Genomic DNA, 17,574 nt, shown 5'->3' on the forward strand with positions numbered 1-17,574 from the left:
ATAACATTGTACTGATACAGTGATCTCACTGAATTGAATGCGGTGGGGATTTCAGCACTTTGAAAGGATTTCTAAAGGGGATTTAAGTTTATTAAGCCTGTTCAGTGTCTTAACCTTGATTTGGTTAGATCTCTGTATTCTAGAAAATCAGTGGAAAATTAACTCTATGTTCATAGCTTACCACAATTTTTGGCAGAGAGCTTTCTGGGAAAGCTGGCAGTTTAGGAGCTACTCCTGAAAAAGATCACTTTTATTCTCTGTCAATAAGTGAAATCATATCTCTTTAAACAAACATTTTTACTTCTCTTGATTCATTCTCTTTATTAACTGATAAAGTAGTTTGGATCTTTATCTTCCCTGGGACATTTAAATGATTATTATTTTTATGGCTTTTATATTTTGTAAGTTGCTTCGGTTTCTTTTTTTTTGCGTGGGAAAAACAGCACCATATTTTCATCAATCAGTCAATACATTTTTTTTTAGTATAGCGCCTTTTGTTCTGTTTCCTCTCCTCTGTTCATGATTTTCCTCACTTTCATCTGTTTCTTTCAACAGGAAGGAATATTAATAACATGTTCAATGAGATCGGGATCTTTTTCCCCTCTCCTTGCTAAAGAGGAACGCCGGACTCTTCTGTTTGCCAAGGCTTTAATGCTTTTATTCATTTTCTGTTTCCTACAGTTGTTTGTCCGGCCTTCTCTGGGAATCCCTTGCATAATTTCCTTGAGACATATAACCTATGCACTAATGTTAAATTTTTGATGACTATAGAAGGAAAAAGATTACCACATTTGTTACATTTGCATTTATATGGATTATTAGACTTCTATCTACTCTCTTTTCTATTCCAACATAGAAAATTGCTTGTGTATTTGACCCCAAACTGAATGTTTTTGGGAAGTTCACTGACAAGACGCTTTCCTCTGTTTTCATTTACAGCAACTATTATTTTGCCTATATAACTAGAAGTTGTATGTAGTTATGATTATAATATTAATTTTTATTAAACAAATTTATATGACTGCCCATGTACCAAAAGGAACTCTAGGCAGCAGACAAGAATAAAAACCTAATAATTAAAAACCACTCAAAGTAAAAAAGACAATACTGAACCCCCAATAAATGTCATATCCATAGGTCAAATACATCATGCCTGACCCATTAACTTTCAGGCTACCCACACCTGTGTGAAAACCAGGTCTTCACTGATTTCCTGCAGACCAGTAGGCCCATTGCTAGACTTAATACTTTTCACTCAACAAATCCGGCATCTGGTAAATATTTTGGATTACAGTTTTCAGAACCCATGAGCTTATAGGATTTGATGTCCAAAATTTCTGGTAGACTAATCTTTAATAATTAAGCTGTTTTGCTAAATTTTAGTAACAACTTACAGATTTGGGTAAACTTGGTAGTAACTTGCTGATGAATAAAATTTGTTTTTAATGACACAACAGTAAGGATGTTGTAACAAGTTCCGATTCGTGATACTATAGCAACACTTTAAATATAAAACTACTCAGAAAAAAGGAATGATGATATTTTTTTTTCAAAGGAGGTTGCAATATAACAGATTAATATCATTAATGATGCTGCAAGCTAAATGCAGCCACCAGCATGAATTGTAGCCTATCAGCTCCTTGATGACCTTTTGTTTTGTGATATTAAGGAGATCGCAAAAATAGGAAACTTACTGAGTAGAATACTGTACATGGCCAGTTGCCTCTATTTAGCTTGGTGGATCACAAATCGTTCAGACTGAAGAACCCTGTTTTAAGAGTCTAAGTCAAATTGCTAAGAGCCTGAATAATACAGGATTGTATTCCATCTTAGATTTATGGCTGAAATAGGAAACTACCAAGCATACCAAGAAAAATATATAGCAACCCAAATTTTATTCTTGAATTTTCTTGTTTCTTCTCTTAGCATGCTATGGAATTGTTCAGGTTCCCACCGGACCGTGGTTCTGTCGAAAATGTGAATCGCAAGAAAGAGCCGCCAGGGTGGTGAGTATACATTGAAAACATGTCAGAAGAACAGAATAAAACTTGCTTAGCCTATGCTAGTTATTATATGGTTAACCACTTAAATGTGAAAGGTGCAGAAATGGAACATGAAAACGGAAGCCTACAACAATTGCTTCACCCTGCATCTGAAGCGTTGGTAGTGTTGTGACTCAGGGCCAGCCTGTGGGTCCGACAGCCGGCTCCGATGTATCGGATGACTCAGATGTGGGGGAGGAGGGAAACGAACCGGCTGATGATGATTTGGAGGCTTTGCAGAGTCCTCAGCCGGGAACCTCTTCTCAGCTGTGTGAGCCCGAGAGTGTGGAGGATGATGACCCACAGCTGGCCCTGTTCAAGGACGCCCGACGCAGGAGGCAGTCGAGCAGGAACAAACAAAGAAAGGCTATGGGACTCCTCGGGAGGAGGCACAGGGAGACCACGCCCTGAGCTCTCTATAAAAGGAGTGTTTGGGGAGGGGCTGGTTGCTGAAAGCAACTTTTCCGCTTGAGAAGACAAGCTCTAGTGTTTTTGTTAACTGCGTAATTAAATCTTGGCAGAAGCCTTTTAGCCTTGGACGCTCTCCAGTCTCTTCTTTTTGAATAGGGGTTGCGAGAAGAGGGCTGGTTCAGAACAGTTTGCTTTCAGCCACCCACCCCTTATTACTACGATGGAGCAGCTTCTTGCCGAGAATGCCCAGCTCAACCAGCAACTCACCTTGCTGGCCACTCAGGTGGCACAACTGCAGGCTCAGGTACATGCTGCCCCCCCACCCAGGAGGAAATGTCAGATAGCTATGCCGGATAAATTTGCTGGTAAACCAGAACTGTTTCCTGCCTTCCTGGGACAATGCCAGCTTTATATCAGCGTGAGAGCAGCTGATTTCCCCACTGACCGAGATAAGGTGGGATTCGTGTTAAGCCTTCTGTCGGGGGATGCAGCTCGTTGGGGCACGCCTCTGTTGGCACAGCCTAGCCCTTTGTTGGATAACTTTGGGGGGTTTTGTGACCATATGCGCCTCATGTACGAGGACCCGATTAAGGCGCAGACTGCCACCCGACGCCTGAAAGCTTTGAGGCAGGGTCAGCGCCCTCTACAGGCCTATATCAGCGATTTCCGGCTGCTTAGCCAGGATTCCGCCTGGAATGAGGCTGCGCTCGTGGATGCCTTTCAGGATGGCTTGTCAGAGGAGATGTTGGATGAGCTGGCCCGCGTGGACATTCCCTCAGACCTGAATGGGCTGATCCATCTTTGTCTGCGGATCGATGCCCGGCTGCAGCAGCGTAAGAGTCGCCGTGCCACCCCACAGACCCCTGCCGCCCCTGTTGTGCGTGAGCCCCCAGTCCAGAGGGAGGAGCCAATGGAGCTGGGTGCCGCCAGGTCCCGTCTATCGGTGACGGAAATGGACAGACGACGATCGGAGGGGTTGTGTTTTTACTGTGGGGACCCTGGACATTTGGCTGCTTCTTGCCCGAAGAAGCGTCAGCGGGCGTCAGTGACCAAGCCTGCCCCGAGAAAGTCCCCTGCTTTGCTATCAGGAAACGGCCCGAGCCCAATCTAGACGGTGTGAAAGATCGGGCGACCCACAACGACCACGGCGAGCGACGCCGTTCCGACGGTGCCTGTGAACCTCCACGGCATTTGATTTTGGAGGCACGACTGATCCTTCCTGGCAAGCCAGAGGGGATTCCGGTCCATGCCTTAATTGACTCTGGGGCTACCACTAACTTTATGGATTCGGCCTTTGTGGCCAAATGGGCTGTTCCCCAGTGTCCAGTGGATCCGCCCATGCTTGTGGAGACCATCGATGGTCGAGTGCTCCTGTCCGGGCCTATCACAGCTGCCACGCAACCCGTGTGTATGGCCATCAGTACCCATGTGGAGGCCATTCAGTTTTACGTCACTTCGGATCTGCACTTCCCCGTGGTCTTGGGACTGGCGTGGCTCCGGGCGCATGATCCACAGATCTATTGGTCTCAGAACTTGGTCACCTTCCCAAGTTTGCAGTGCGTGGACCACACCCGCCATATCTGTGCCGGCCAGGTGGAGGGTTCCTCAGGGGTTTCCTTGCCTCCCAAACTGTCCGACTTTGCTGACGTGTTCAGCGAGTCAGAGGCGGACCAATTACCCCCGCACAGGCCCTACGACTGCTCCATTGACCTAGTCCCTGATGCGCCTCTCCCAGTGGGGCGTTTGTACTCCATGTCGGAGCCCGAGTTGGCTGCATTGCGGGACTTCCTGACAAAGAACTTGGCTCGTGGATTCATCCGGCCCTCGTCCTCGCCAGTGTCTGCGCCCGTGCTCTTCGTCAAAAAGAAGTCGGGCGAGTTACGGCTTTGCTGTGACTACCGGAAACTCAACGCTATCACGGTGCGTAACCGCTACCCGCTGCCCCTCATCCCCGAGCTCTTGGACCGACTCCGGGAGGCTAAGATCTTCACGAAACTGGACCTGCGTGGAGCTTACAACCTCGTCAGGGTTCGGCCGGGTGATGAGTGGAAGACAGCGTTTGGTACTCGCTATGGACATTTCGAGTACACGGTGATGCCGTTTGGCCTGACCAACGCCCCCGCTGTGTTTCAGCATTTTATGAATGACATCTTTCGGGATCTGTTGGACCAGTTTGTTGTGATTTACCTGGACGACATCCTGATTTACTCCCCGTCGCGTGAAGCACATCATCAGCATCTCCGTCAGGTCCTGCAGCGCCTCCGGAAACATCGGCTGTTTGCCAAGTTGGAGAAGTGCCAGTTCTACCAGGTGACCATTGATTTCTTGGGTCACCGCATTTCTCCTGAGGGCATCGCCATGGAACCGAGTAAAGTTGAGTCGTTGCAGAGTTGGCAACCCCCGCGTCGCGTGAAGGATGTTCAGCGACTTCTTGGATTTGCCAACTACTATCGGACATTCATCCCTGGCTTTGCTGCCTTGACAGCCCCCCTCACCCGGCTCCTGCAGAAGAAGACTCGGTTCCAGTGGAACGCCCCCGAACAACAGGCGTTCCAAGCTTTGAAGGACGCCTTCATGAAGGAGCCCATCTTGAAGCATCCTGACCCGCAACGGCCGTTTGTCGTGGAGGCGGACGCCTCCGACATTGCCATTGGGGCCGTGTTACTCCAGGCAGCGACGCCCAACGGTACCCTTTTCCCTTGCACGTATCACTCTCGGAAATTGAATCCCTCGGAGCGCAACTATACCATCTGGGAGAAGGAGCTGCTGGCCATCAAGGCGGCGTTCGAGGCTTGGAGGCATCATCTGGAGGGGGCGCGGCATCAAATCGAGGTCCGGACGGACCACAAGAATCTGGAAAGCCTGCAGACCGCTCGGAATTTGAACCAACGCCAGATCCGGTGGTCCCTCTTCTTTGCGAGGTTTGACTTCCGGGTGCGGTACATACCAAGCGGGCACAACCAGAGAGCGGATGCTCTGTCCAGGAAGCCCGAGTACACCCGAGTGGAAGACAAGCTTCCGCCCAGGACAGTGATCCCCGTCGAGTCTTTTGCTGCGGTGCGGGAGCCGGTGGATATACGGGCTCGGATCCGGGAGGCGCAGCAGCAGGAGGCGTGGGTGGCTCAGCGGAAGGAAGAGGTGGGGCCAGATTCGCCTTGGTCGGTCACGGATGGACTCCTGTATTATCGTGACCGGCTCTATGTTCCAGGAGGGCCACTCAGGGGACTCGTCCTCAGCCAATGTCATGATAACCCGGCTGCGGGGCATTTTGGCCTGTTCAAGACTCTGAACCTGGTCTCCCGTACATTCTGGTGGCCCCGAGTCCGACACGATGTCCAGTCTTATGTCACCTCCTGCGTCCCATGCAGGCAGGCCAAGTCAGCGACAGGGGCCCCGCCTGGTTTACTGCAGCCTTTGCCAACGCCCAAGAGACCCTGGGGGGCTGTGTCCATGGACTTTCTGACGGATCTACCCCCATCCTCCGGCTTCACGACAGTGTTTGTGGTGGTGGACATGTTGACCAAGATGGCGCACTTCATCCCCTGTCGCGGCTTACCGTCAGCTCGCGCCACTAGTCGCATGTTCATCCAACAGGTGTTCCGGCTGCACGGCCTTCCCGATAGAGTCGTCTCCGATAGGGGGGCCCAGTTTACAGCCCGCTTCTGGCAGGAGTTGATGCGGGCGTTGGACATTAAGGTTTGCCTCTCGTCCGCGCATCATCCTCAGACCGACGGGGGTACCGAGAAGGTCATCGGCATCTTAGAGCAGTATCTGCGCTGCTACGTTAACCTGCAGCAGGACAATTGGGTGGACTATTTGGCCATAGCCGAGTTTGCCTTTAACAACTCGCAGCACACCTCCACGCAGATGACACCGTTCTTGGCCAACGTGGGTTATCACCCCCGGTTTTTCCCCCTTTCTCCCGTGGACTCACCGGAGCCAGCAGCGAACGAATTCATGGCGGAGTTACAGGCGATCCATCGGTTGGTGCGACGGCAGCTGGAGAAGGCCAAGGCCGACTACAAGAGGTTCGCCGATCGGTCGAGAAGGGATACGCCTCCATTATCGGTGGGGGATCGGGTCTGGCTGTCCACCAGGAACCTACCATCCACTCGGCCGGCGAGGAAGTTGGACCACCGTTACCTTGGACCGTTCCCAGTCGAGGCCGTCATCAACCCGGTCGCCTATCGTTTAACTCTGCCACGTTCCCTGCGCGTGCACCCCGTCTTCCATCGGTCCTTGTTGGTCCCCGAACAACCGGCTTGTCCACTTCGCCAAGCGGAACCTCCCCCATCAGGACCTCGTGATGGCGACAGCACCCCCGAGTACGAGGTCGCCAGCATCAGGGATTCCCGCTGGCTGAAAGGTCGCTTCCAGTACCTGATCGAGTGGAAAGGGTACGGGCCGGAGGACTTCACATGGGAAGACGCGACCGCCTTTCATGCCCCTGCGTTGGTGACTGCTTTTCACGAACAGTTCCCATCCCGACCGCATCCGGATCGGCAGACCCGGGGGAAGGGCCCTGCGGTGCGGGATAGTGTTGTGACTCAGGGCCAGCCTGTGGGTCCGACAGCCGGCTCCGATGTATCGGATGACTCAGATGTGGGGGAGGAGGGAAACGAACCGGCTGATGATGATTTGGAGGCTTTGCAGAGTCCTCAGCCGGGAACCTCTTCTCAGCTGTGTGAGCCCGAGAGTGCGGAGGATGATGACCCACAGCTGGCCCTGTTCAAGGACGCCCGACGCAGGAGGCAGTCGAGCAGGAACAAACAAAGAAAGGCTATGGGACTCCTCGGGAGGAGGCACAGGGAGACCACGCCCTGAGCTCTCTATAAAAGGAGTGTTTGGGGAGGGGCTGGTTGCTGAAAGCAACTTTTCCGCTTGAGAAGACAAGCTCTAGTGTTTTTGTTAACTGCGTAATTAAATCTTGGCAGAAGCCTTTTAGCCTTGGACGCTCTCCAGTCTCTTCTTTTTGAATAGGGGTTGCGAGAAGAGGGCTGGTTCAGAACAGGTAGCTCCTGAACATAGAGCCTCTGCAACATTTTTATAGCTGATGTTTGTATTTTTATATAGTTCACCTGCACTTATGTAAGTCAAATTCTAAATGGACTACTTAGAGGGCATACCTCCTATCAGGGGTGTCAAACTCAATTTCATTGAGGGCTGCATGAGCATTGCGGTTGCCCTCAGGGGGCCAGGTGGGTATGACCAGGGTGGGCGTGGCCTACTGGGTGGGCGTGGCTAGAGTGCATATGGCCTACTGGGTGGGCGTGGCCAGCTCTACATCGTTTGCATCAAGGGTGCCTATGGGGGCCTGGGCAGGAGTGGGACAGATCTGAGGGTCTCTGGCAGAAGGAGGGTCTCTGGGCCAGGGCCAAGGCAGTGGGGGCCGTTCCCTCACTGTTTCCAGGATGGCTTCGCGGGCCACATGAAACCACTTTGCGGGCCGGATCTGGCCCCCGGGCCTTGTGTTTGACATGTCTGCCTCCTATCCATGTTCTATACCCCTGAAAAGCCCCTTTATTTTAGTTACATCCACATTTCTGTCATATTCACCATCTAATGGAAATGTGCATACCTAATTTGGTTTGTTTAAAAGGGAAACCAGTTTCTTTTTCTTAGGAAATAATTTAAATTTTCGTATGCCAAAGAATCTTTTCAGTTTTTCAGGCCGCCCTGGTCTTGCAGCTATGACAGGCAAGAGTAGAGGAAAGAAATGTTGATTTTTTTTCAGATGACTTTGATTTTTAAAGTCATAAAAAGTCATTTACTTGTATTATATCAGTACATTAGCAACATTTCCTACAGATGGTTTAAAAAACCCAGTCACTAAGGTAAAGTAAACAAGAATTGTTATACTCTGTTAAACAAGGGGCAAAAGGCCAAGAAACCTGACTATACACTACTCAAGACACAAATAAATCCATTGCCATCTACTGGCTAAACTAAGAAATTATTCTTCTACAACTTGTTTCTGCTGAAATAACAACCTCAGCTGGTTCCTTTTAGTCTTTTGTTGGCTACTCCAACTATGCTTGGAGTTGGGGGCAAATCTCATATCTAGCCAGAAGTCTTCTGATGGTATTCCTCTCCTCCCCAGATTTAAAACATGAATGGATTTTGTGTAGATAATGCAATTGTCATGGTGTGATTGACAAGAATGGTCAAAAGTTGTGCTGGCCTCAAAATGGGGAAGGTGTAGTTACATTAGATGCAATCCCTTCATTGACTACAACACCAAACCATGATCTTCTTGGCCACTCAGTGCAGAGAGAGAATGCAAGACTATGAAAGGAGAGAGACGTTTCCTGTTCCTGAAGTTATGAAAAATGTGAGTTTTGACAGCCTTTAGACCTAGCCCTATATAGAAGCAAAAAAGATAGGGCAGTTGCATATATTATACTTATTACACATTTGGAAAAAAAGATGTGGAACTTCAGAAAAGAGAACAAAAAGGGTTCAAGTTTCTATAACATTGGCATATCCTGATTTGTATGTTAAAGACAAATTTATACAGAATTACTACAATTGAAATACAGAGAAAATTTAATTTTGGGCAGAATGTTGATCACAGGACTTGCATGTGTCTGCTTCTGGCCCAGTTGCAGCAGCAACTTCAAAGCTGCTCCTCTCAATCTTCCTGGTTCTATACTTTTAAATTGGGCATAGATCAGACATTTTAAAGTTGCCACAGTTGAGAAGCACTGGGTCCGATAGTTCTGCCTAAACCAGGATGACCCAGAGAACAGAAGGAAGGAAAGAAGGTTCATTGTGAAGTAGTCTAGCTGGGACATGACAAAGATTGTTTTGTGGGAGGGCTTCATTTGTTAACTAAAATTTCCTTTGAATCAAACTTGATATCCATAATTTATTATAGGGGGTAATAGTACAGAGGTTATGGGACCTTGCCTTCCTACAGAATAATTTCTGAGTTTCCCATTCTATTCAACAGTCTAGCAAACCTGATGGTCTCCCATCAAGTACTAACCAATCCAAATTTTCATGATTTTTCATGATTATCCCAAATTGATGAGGTCCTGCTATCTAACTGAGGAAGTGGGTTTTGTAAAGAAAAAGAAGAAGAGGACGGTAGTAGTTAAGCAAAGAACTTCAGGATATAAAGAAATATATAGGTAGCCGTGCAGCAAGGAGAAGGTGAAGAAAGAACTGATGCTCATCTGCTTTTTTTGTGTGTGAGCTAAATGGAAGAGGAGCTTAGATGCTCTGGCTTGTTGTGTGTTACTATTTTGATTTACTAGATTTCTGCCTGGTAAAATTAATAACTGCAAGAAGCAGCAGAAAGGAATGAAGTATTTGGTAATCCTAGATAAGATAGATAATAGAAGTAAATATGTCATAAGTAAAAACAAATGCAGTGCTCTAGACCAGCACGCAAAATGGATCTAACTCTGAACCTTAGGAACATTTCTTTATTGTTAGCTAGATGAGTGTAATTGTTGCTTACATTTGTAAGAGTTGAAATGAAATTGTATTATATCTACAATATTTTCCCAATGGAGGAAGTCTTGCAATGTGGATTCATAAGATGAATTTGTCCCCGGCTACTCCAGGAGAAAGAGATGAGGGGAAAATCCTGCTGTCTGGATTCTTGCTTATTGCAGCTAGTATTTCCCTAACCGATGAGCATGTTCAGAATGGACGTTTTTTATAAAAATGAGAAGCTTCCTTAGAGTAGACCCACTTTGGGCAATGGAGAGGCTTCAGATACAAGAAAGGAGGTTATCTCCATGTTTGTATGTTTGGTATAAGTTGTTATCTTCCTCCTTTACAATCAAGAAATAACCTGTATTTATTACCAGTTAAAAAGGAAAAATGAGTCAATTTCTCATCAATCTGATATATTTTGGTTAAGAATAACATGTATATCAGTACCCTTGCATGAAGATATATCATTTCCCCTTTTTGATTGAAGACAAAGGAAATTCCTCCTAAAAATGAACAGAAAATAAATATTAAGATTAATTAGAATTAAAACAAACTTTAAAATTTGCCACTTAAAAATGCAACTATCTACTCAAAGGCAAAAATAGAAACTGCAAAAGGCAATATATATTTACAGTCATGGAGAAATAATTCTAAGGGGAAAAAAGATAATGTTTATACTAAATTTTCTACTTGAATGCTCAAAATGCAGTCTCCTAGGTGCAATGAGATATTTCCAAGAGCTCAAATAACAGTAGAAACTAGATAGCAACAAGGTAGACACCACTACTGGTAATATTTTAAGTGCCAGCTATAAAACCAGTTTTGCTGCTCCAGTAAAGAAAGCAAAGACCAATAACTAGTTCAACAGCCTCTATTAAATACACTTACTGAATTGTGGCAATAAGGGTTTCTATGCAGAACTAAAGTAAGCCAACAATAAAGCATAGTAAAAGGTAGCCAGACATAAAAACATCTGTCATATTTCTTAGGGAACCAAACTATTTAAGTATGAAGAATACATAGTCACCTATGGCAAAATAATTCACAGTATTGGCTCAAGCAATAAGCATTCAGTCTACTTCATGTAAGCTACAACAAAACTTGAAAGGCAAAAATCCTATACACTTTCTTGTGCAGAAATTGATGCTTTTAATTATGGCATCAGCCTTTTTATTTATTTATTATTTATTAATTTGATTTATATACCGCCCTTCTCCCGAAGGACTCAGGGCGGTGTACAGGGCAATAAGATGCAATAAAAATACAATATATAAAAGTTAAAATGAGAATTAAATAGAATAGCCCAATTACAATAAAAAGTTAATTAAAATTACAATTAAAATACCCCAAACCCATCAGGCCAGGCCGGCTTGTTCAAATAGGTGTTTTCAGGTCACGGCGGAAAGAGCGAAGGTCAGAAGCCATCCGGAGCTCAACCGGTAAATGATTCCAAAGGTCTGGCGTGCCCACAGAGAACGCCCTCCCCCTGGGGGCCGCCAGCTGACACTCTCTGACCGATGGCACCCTGAGGAGGCCCTCTCTGTGGGAGTGCACTGGACAAACGGAAGTTGACGCTGGCAGCAGGTGCTCCCGTAATTAATCTGGACCCATGCCATTTAGGGCTTTATAGGTCATCACCAGCACCTTGAACCTCACCTGGAGGGCAACTGGAAGCCAATGCAGCTCGTGGAGTAGAGGTGTTACATGGGAGTATCGGGAGACCCCCAACACAACTCACGCGGCCGCATTCTGCACCAGCTGAAGCCTCCGAGTGGTCCTCAAGGGCAGCCCATGTACAGAGCATTGCAGTAGTCTAAACGAGAGGTCACGAGCGCATGAGTGACTGTACGCAAAGCATCCCGGTCCAGATAGGGTTGCAACTGGTGCACCAGGCGAACCTGGGCAAAGGCCCCCCTGGTCACAGCTCCAATATGATCTTTCAAGGAGAGCTGTGAATCCAGGAGGACACCCAAGTTGCGAGCCCTATCTACGGGGGGTAATACCTCACCCCCCATGGTTAAAGATGGAATAACCTGAATTTCCCGAGATGCCACTATAGAAATCAATCAGATTATGTCCTGATCTGAGTGTAGAATTTTTAATTATGTTGAAATACTTTCATTCCCTTTAGTATCATACACATTTTTATGTTCCTCAATGAAAGTTAAAGAAAAAAAATCATGTTTGCAAATTTTCCATGTACTGGAAGCGAAGGTGTACAGATATAGTCAGCATTTATATAGTAAAAGCCATCTAGAAGGCAGAAGTTGTCAAAATTGAATGCTGATCTGAAGACACTCTAAGGCATGTCTGGATAAATGATAAATCAGTAGTTGATTCATCTAAATGAGATATTATCCATGTTTATTGCAAGACAGTTGAGTTGGTCACATTGTTCCAAGTTGGTTTCATATTGGAAACTATGCCTCTTACTATTTCTGAATTATTCACATGGACTTAAATTTTAAGGAATTTGTTACTTATAAATGCCCATTGGGACATTTATTAGTTAATTTAGTCTGTGGAGATTCTCAGTCATCCAGGCCATAGTTGTCCCAAAGGTGCTTTTTCAAAAGGCAACTGAAGTAGCCGAAGGACCACTCAGGACGACAGGCTATTTAACTAAAGGTTTATTTAGAGCAAGGCAAAAACAGAATAACTTGCCCGGCTTTTATAGCCGGCAGCTGTCAGTGAGGGCCAATCAGGAATGTTCATTTTGGCGCCGCGTCTATCCGGACCAATCCGCGTCGTCTGTTCTTGACAGTTCTGGCTTCCGTATGGCTCGGTGTTTTGACAGCCGCGAGCTGTCAGTGGTTGCGCCTGCGCCGTGCGGGGAACTTTGACAGCTGTCAAAGTTCCCGCGTGTTCTCCTGTCAGATTTGTTTTCTCTCATCGTATAAGTGGGGCGATGACTGGTTCTGCCGGTAGTACGTTTCTTAGCGCCTCTTCCTCTTGGTTTGGTATCGGTAGTATTTCTGGGGGGGGGTTGTAGGTCGTGTTCCTCTGGTTGGGGTTCTGGGGTGTGTGGTGGTTGTCTGGGTCTGAGTTGGTCTATATGGCGGCGTAGATTGCCGTGAGTTTGTGTGGATATGAGATAGGAAATGGGTCCTGTTTGTTTTAGCACTGTCCCTTGGACCCATTTGTTTTTATCCGTGTATGACCGTGCCCATATCATTTGCCCTGGTTTGAGTGTGCGGTTTGGGTGGGGGTGCTCGTTTTCTTCCGGGTATGTGTCAGGATGTAGTCTGTCGAGCCGCGTTATCAGCCTCCTCCCCCATCTTAGTTCCGCCGGTGATTTGCCCGTTGTTGTGCATGGAGTTGCGTGTTGTGACATTAGGAACTGGCTGAGTCGCCGCTGCCAGTTCCCCTTGACGAATTTTTTCAAAGCTTCTTTTGTGGAACGCACCATAATTTCTGCCATCCCGTTCGTCGATGGGTGGAACGGTGCAGACGTGACCAGCCTAATACAATTCTTCATAGCGAACATCTGAAATTCACGAGAGGTGAATTGAGGTCCATTGTCTGAAACTATGGTGTCTGGGAGGCCGTGTGTGGTGAATATTTTCCTTAGGGCTTGTATAGTGGCTCCTGACATTGTTTTCCTAAGGGGAGTGACTTCTAACCATTTAGAGTAGCTGTCCACTACAATTAGGAAACTCTGTCCCTGGATAGGTCCTGCGAAATCTAAATGTATGCGTGACCATGGGTTTTTTGTAGTTTCCCATTTGTGAATTGGTGCTTGGGGTGGCTCGTTTCGTGTTGCTTGACAGGTGTAGCACCCTCCCACATATTTTTCTATCTCTTTATCTATGCCAGGCCACCAGACATAACTTCTGGCCATAGCTTTCATCTTGACAATGCCTGGATGTCCTTTGTGTAAGATGTCTAATGTTTGATTTATGTTTTTATTAGGTATTATGACTCGATTTCCCCATAGCAGGCATCCTCTATGTGAAGATATTTCATTTTTCCTGTTAAAGTATGGCTGGAATTGGGAGTGTGGGTTTTGAGCTGGCCACCCTGTTGTGGCCCACCTGAGAATTCTGCTGAGTATTTTGTCCTTAGCTGAGTTGTTAGCTATAATCTTTGCAGAGAGGGGACAGTCTGGAATTTGAGAGATTGCTAGAATCAGCCCAGCTGGGGCCGGGTCTGGGTCCTTGCTTTGAATTGGCAGTCTGCTGAGGCAGTCTGCGTGTCCTAATTCCTTCCCTGGTTTATGTATTAACTGATAAGAATAGGCAGATAAGAATGTGGACCACCGTAGAATTCTCGGTGAGAGAATCTGAGGTGTTGTTTTATTCCACGTGAATATTCCCAGTAGGGGTTTGTGATCTGTGAATATGGTAAAGGGTCTCCCATAGAGGTAGTCATGAAATTTTTTAACCCCTGCGACTATTGCTAGGGCTTCTCTGTCTATTTGTGCGTAATTTCTTTCTGCTTTTGACAGAGTGCGTGAATAAAAGGCTATGGGTCTTTGGGTGCCGTCCTTGTATAAATGACTTAACACTGCCCCAATCCCGTAGGGAGATGCATCGCAAGCGATGCATATTGGTGTGTCTTCTCTGAAAAGGGTGATTGTTGAACTGTTACATATAATCTTTTTTAATGATTGAAAGCTATTTTCATGTATTTTGGTCCAGGACCAGGCAGTTCCTTTGTCCAGGAGCCTATGCAGAGGCTCTGCGATAGTGGCTTTGTGGGGAAGGAAGGCGTGATAAAAGTTTAATAATCCTAAAAAGGCTTGGAGTTCTTGTTTATTCCTTGGGCTTGGTGCTGTTTGAATAGCCCTTAGTTTTTCTGTGGTGGGGTGGATGCCCTGACCGTCTATCTTGTACCCAATGAATTCTGTAGATGTGACTCCAATGGAGCACTTTTCCCGTTTAAGTTTGAGACCGGCTTCTCTGAGCCGGCTCAGCACAGCTGACAGTCTGTCAGCTAAATTTGCTTCATTTTCTCCGGCGATGAGAACATCGTCGAAATAGGGGCAGACCCCGGGTATTCCCTTCAGGGTTTTCTCCATGATACCCTGGAAGATACCCGGGGCTGCCGATATGCCGAATTGGAGCCTTTTTACTTTAAAGGCACCGCGGTGGGTGACAATTGTTTGGGCTTCCGCGGTGTCATTTGTGACAGGCAGTTGCAAATACGCCTGCGTGAGGTCGAGTTTGGCAAAAATGGCGCCGGAGCGGATGGAAGCAAATACGTCCCTTACCGCTGGCACCGGGTAAGCATGGGGGCTGAGAGCTAGGTTGAGGGTCGCCTTATAGTCCGCGCATAATCTTAATTCCCCGTTAGGTTTAACCGGAGTGACTATTGCGGTCTCCCAGCTTCCCCCCTCCGTAGGTTCGAGCACCCCGAGACCTATGAGGCGTTCTAGTTCATTTTCAATTTTTTCTTTAAGGGCAAAGGGTACTCTCCTAGCTCTTATCTTTATGGGTTGAATTGCTGGGTTTAATTGTAAAGAGATGGGGGGACCGGTGTATTTTCCTAGCGTGCCATCGAAGACGTCTGCATACTTGTTGCAAACGGCTTCGAGGCTAGCTGATTGGACTGTATTTACTCCCGTTATGGCGATCCCTAGAGGGCCGAACCAGTTCAGCCCTATCAGGTTGGTGCGGTTCCCTGGCGTCACTAGAACTTCTAAAGGGCCCTTGAATTTTTTGTACTCCACGGCTACCCTAGCCCTCCCTTCCAGAGGAATAGGGGTTTTTTGGAAATCTGCTAGGTGGACCTGGGTTTGCCTCAGGGGAATTTTTCCCTTGCTTTGTTGGCAGATCTCCTGATATGTCTCAAATGAAATTAAGGAGACTGCTGACCCGGAATCCACCTCCATGAGGCAGGGCACTCCCTGAATTTTTACCCTGATCCTCACCTTTGAGCTCAGGCTGTGTACCCTGTCAATTGTTTCTACTAGGGCCCCTGGCGTTTTTTTTTTCTGTTGACCCGGGTAGCTGGCCTACCTGGGGAATTGGCCTCCAGATCATTGATGTTGTCGCGGCCCCGGCTGCGGCACACCGGTTTGATGTGGCCGGTCTTCCCGCAATTGTGGCACTTAGCGTTTCTGAAGCGGCAGCCTCCTCGGGCATGATTGCCCCCGCAGCTGGCGCAGGCGGCCCGTTGCTCGTAACGCGGCGGTGGCGGGGGGGGTTCCTGGTTCTTCGGCGATCCGATGTGTTGCTTCTACTCTGTTGTCTGCGTTCCATTCTGCGCTGTAGGGCTTCCCCGTCCGTGAAGTCCACCGACTCGTCGCTGTCGCTGAGCGTTGCGCTCTCTTGGTATACGGTCGCTGGGCTCTCTGGGGTCGTGGTAGTCGATTTCTTCTTGTGGTTATACTCGTAGGCCATGATTTCTTGGGTCACTTCTGCCAGGCTCATGTCTGGTTTGGATGTCAGCTTCTTCTGTAGACGCTCGTCCCTCAACCCGATCACCACCTGGTCCCTGATGCGGTCTTCTAGGTCAGGGAAGCAGCAGTTCCTTGCGGCGTGTCTGACCCCAGCGATGAAATCATTTGCCGGTTCGTCTGATCGCTGTCTCTTCTGGGCGAATTGTACCCGCCAGTACAGTTCTGAGCGGGCCGGCATATAATGTTTACTAAGCTGGTCTACCAGGTCTGCGTAGGAGACCTCGGTGATGGGTACCGGGCTAAACAGCCCGACGGCAGCGTCGTATACTGGGGGTCCGCTGATGTATAGGAGAGCAGCAGCCTTTGCTCTGTCGTCGGTGATTTTGCTGACGAGGAGAAATCCCTCGACTTGCCCCAGGTGTGATTGCCATCTCTCGGGATGGCGGGTATCGAATTCCCTCACACGCCCGAAGTTTGCCATGTCGTCCGGTCCTAGGTCTCGCTCCGTTGGAAGTTAAAACTTCCAGTGACAGCTCTGGCCGGGAACTCTCTTCCTCGGCCGTGACTTCAGCTCAGGAGCGATCCCATCCTCGTCGCCAGTGAAGTAGCCGAAGGACCACTCGGGACGACAGGCTATTTAACTAAAGGTTTATTTAGAGCAAGGCAAAAACAGAATAACTTGCCCGGCTTTTATAGCCGGCAGCTGTCAGTGAGGGCCAATCAGGAATGTTCATTTTGGCGCCGCGTCTATCCGGACCAATCTGCGTCGTCTGTTCTTGACAGTTCTGGCTTCCGTATGGCTCGGTGTTTTGACAGCCGCGAGCTGTCAGTGGTTGCGCCTGCGCCGTGCGGGGAACTTTGACAGCTGTCAAAGTTCCCGCGTGTTCTCCTGTCAGATTTGTTTTCTCTCATCGTATAACCGTTTAACTTGTTTAACTTATATATATTAAAGCTGTTTACAGATATAATACAGCAACTGTACTGTTTTTTTTTCTTTGAGGAGGAAGAAGAAGAAGACATTTTGTTTTTCATCCAAGAAGCTTCATCAATTCCGGCAGGATGGTGGAGGCAATGGAAGGATTAGTTCTGACATGATGAGGGGTTGGGATTGGAAGGATATTTCTTTGTAGTCATCTGGTAGTTAGCACTCTCCCTAAGAACTTTTTAGGATACTTGGGTTTTATCTGTGTGCTCAGGGTCACGCGTATCAGAGTGCAAATGGGGGTGGAATCTATTGAAAGAGAGCTGCTCAGTGTTAACATAAATGGCCTCTTTTACCCCTCCTTCAAACCAATGGTTCTTTATATCCAAAATATGGACTTTGCTGGCTTT

General features: G+C 47.4%; 1 protein-coding gene across 4 annotated transcripts in view; it reads left to right on the forward strand.

The window, feature by feature from the left end:
* Positions 1 to 17,574, forward strand: part of MLLT6 (MLLT6, PHD finger containing) — a 139,962-nt gene that overhangs the window by 22,170 nt on the left and 100,218 nt on the right. For all 4 annotated transcript variants that reach the window (XR_014494094.1, XM_083376275.1, XM_083376274.1 and 1 more), the window contains exon 2: positions 1,927 to 2,006. Coding sequence is in view for 3 of the 4 variants with exons in the window: in XM_083376275.1 (XP_083232401.1) it covers positions 1,927 to 2,006 (80 nt within the window). In the remaining variant the exon portion in view is untranslated. The remainder of the gene's footprint in view (positions 1 to 1,926; positions 2,007 to 17,574) is intronic.

Source organism: Vipera ursinii (genome assembly GCF_947247035.1).
Source record: "Vipera ursinii genome assembly, chromosome: Z".
Classification (NCBI taxonomy): Eukaryota; Metazoa; Chordata; class Lepidosauria; order Squamata; family Viperidae; genus Vipera; species Vipera ursinii.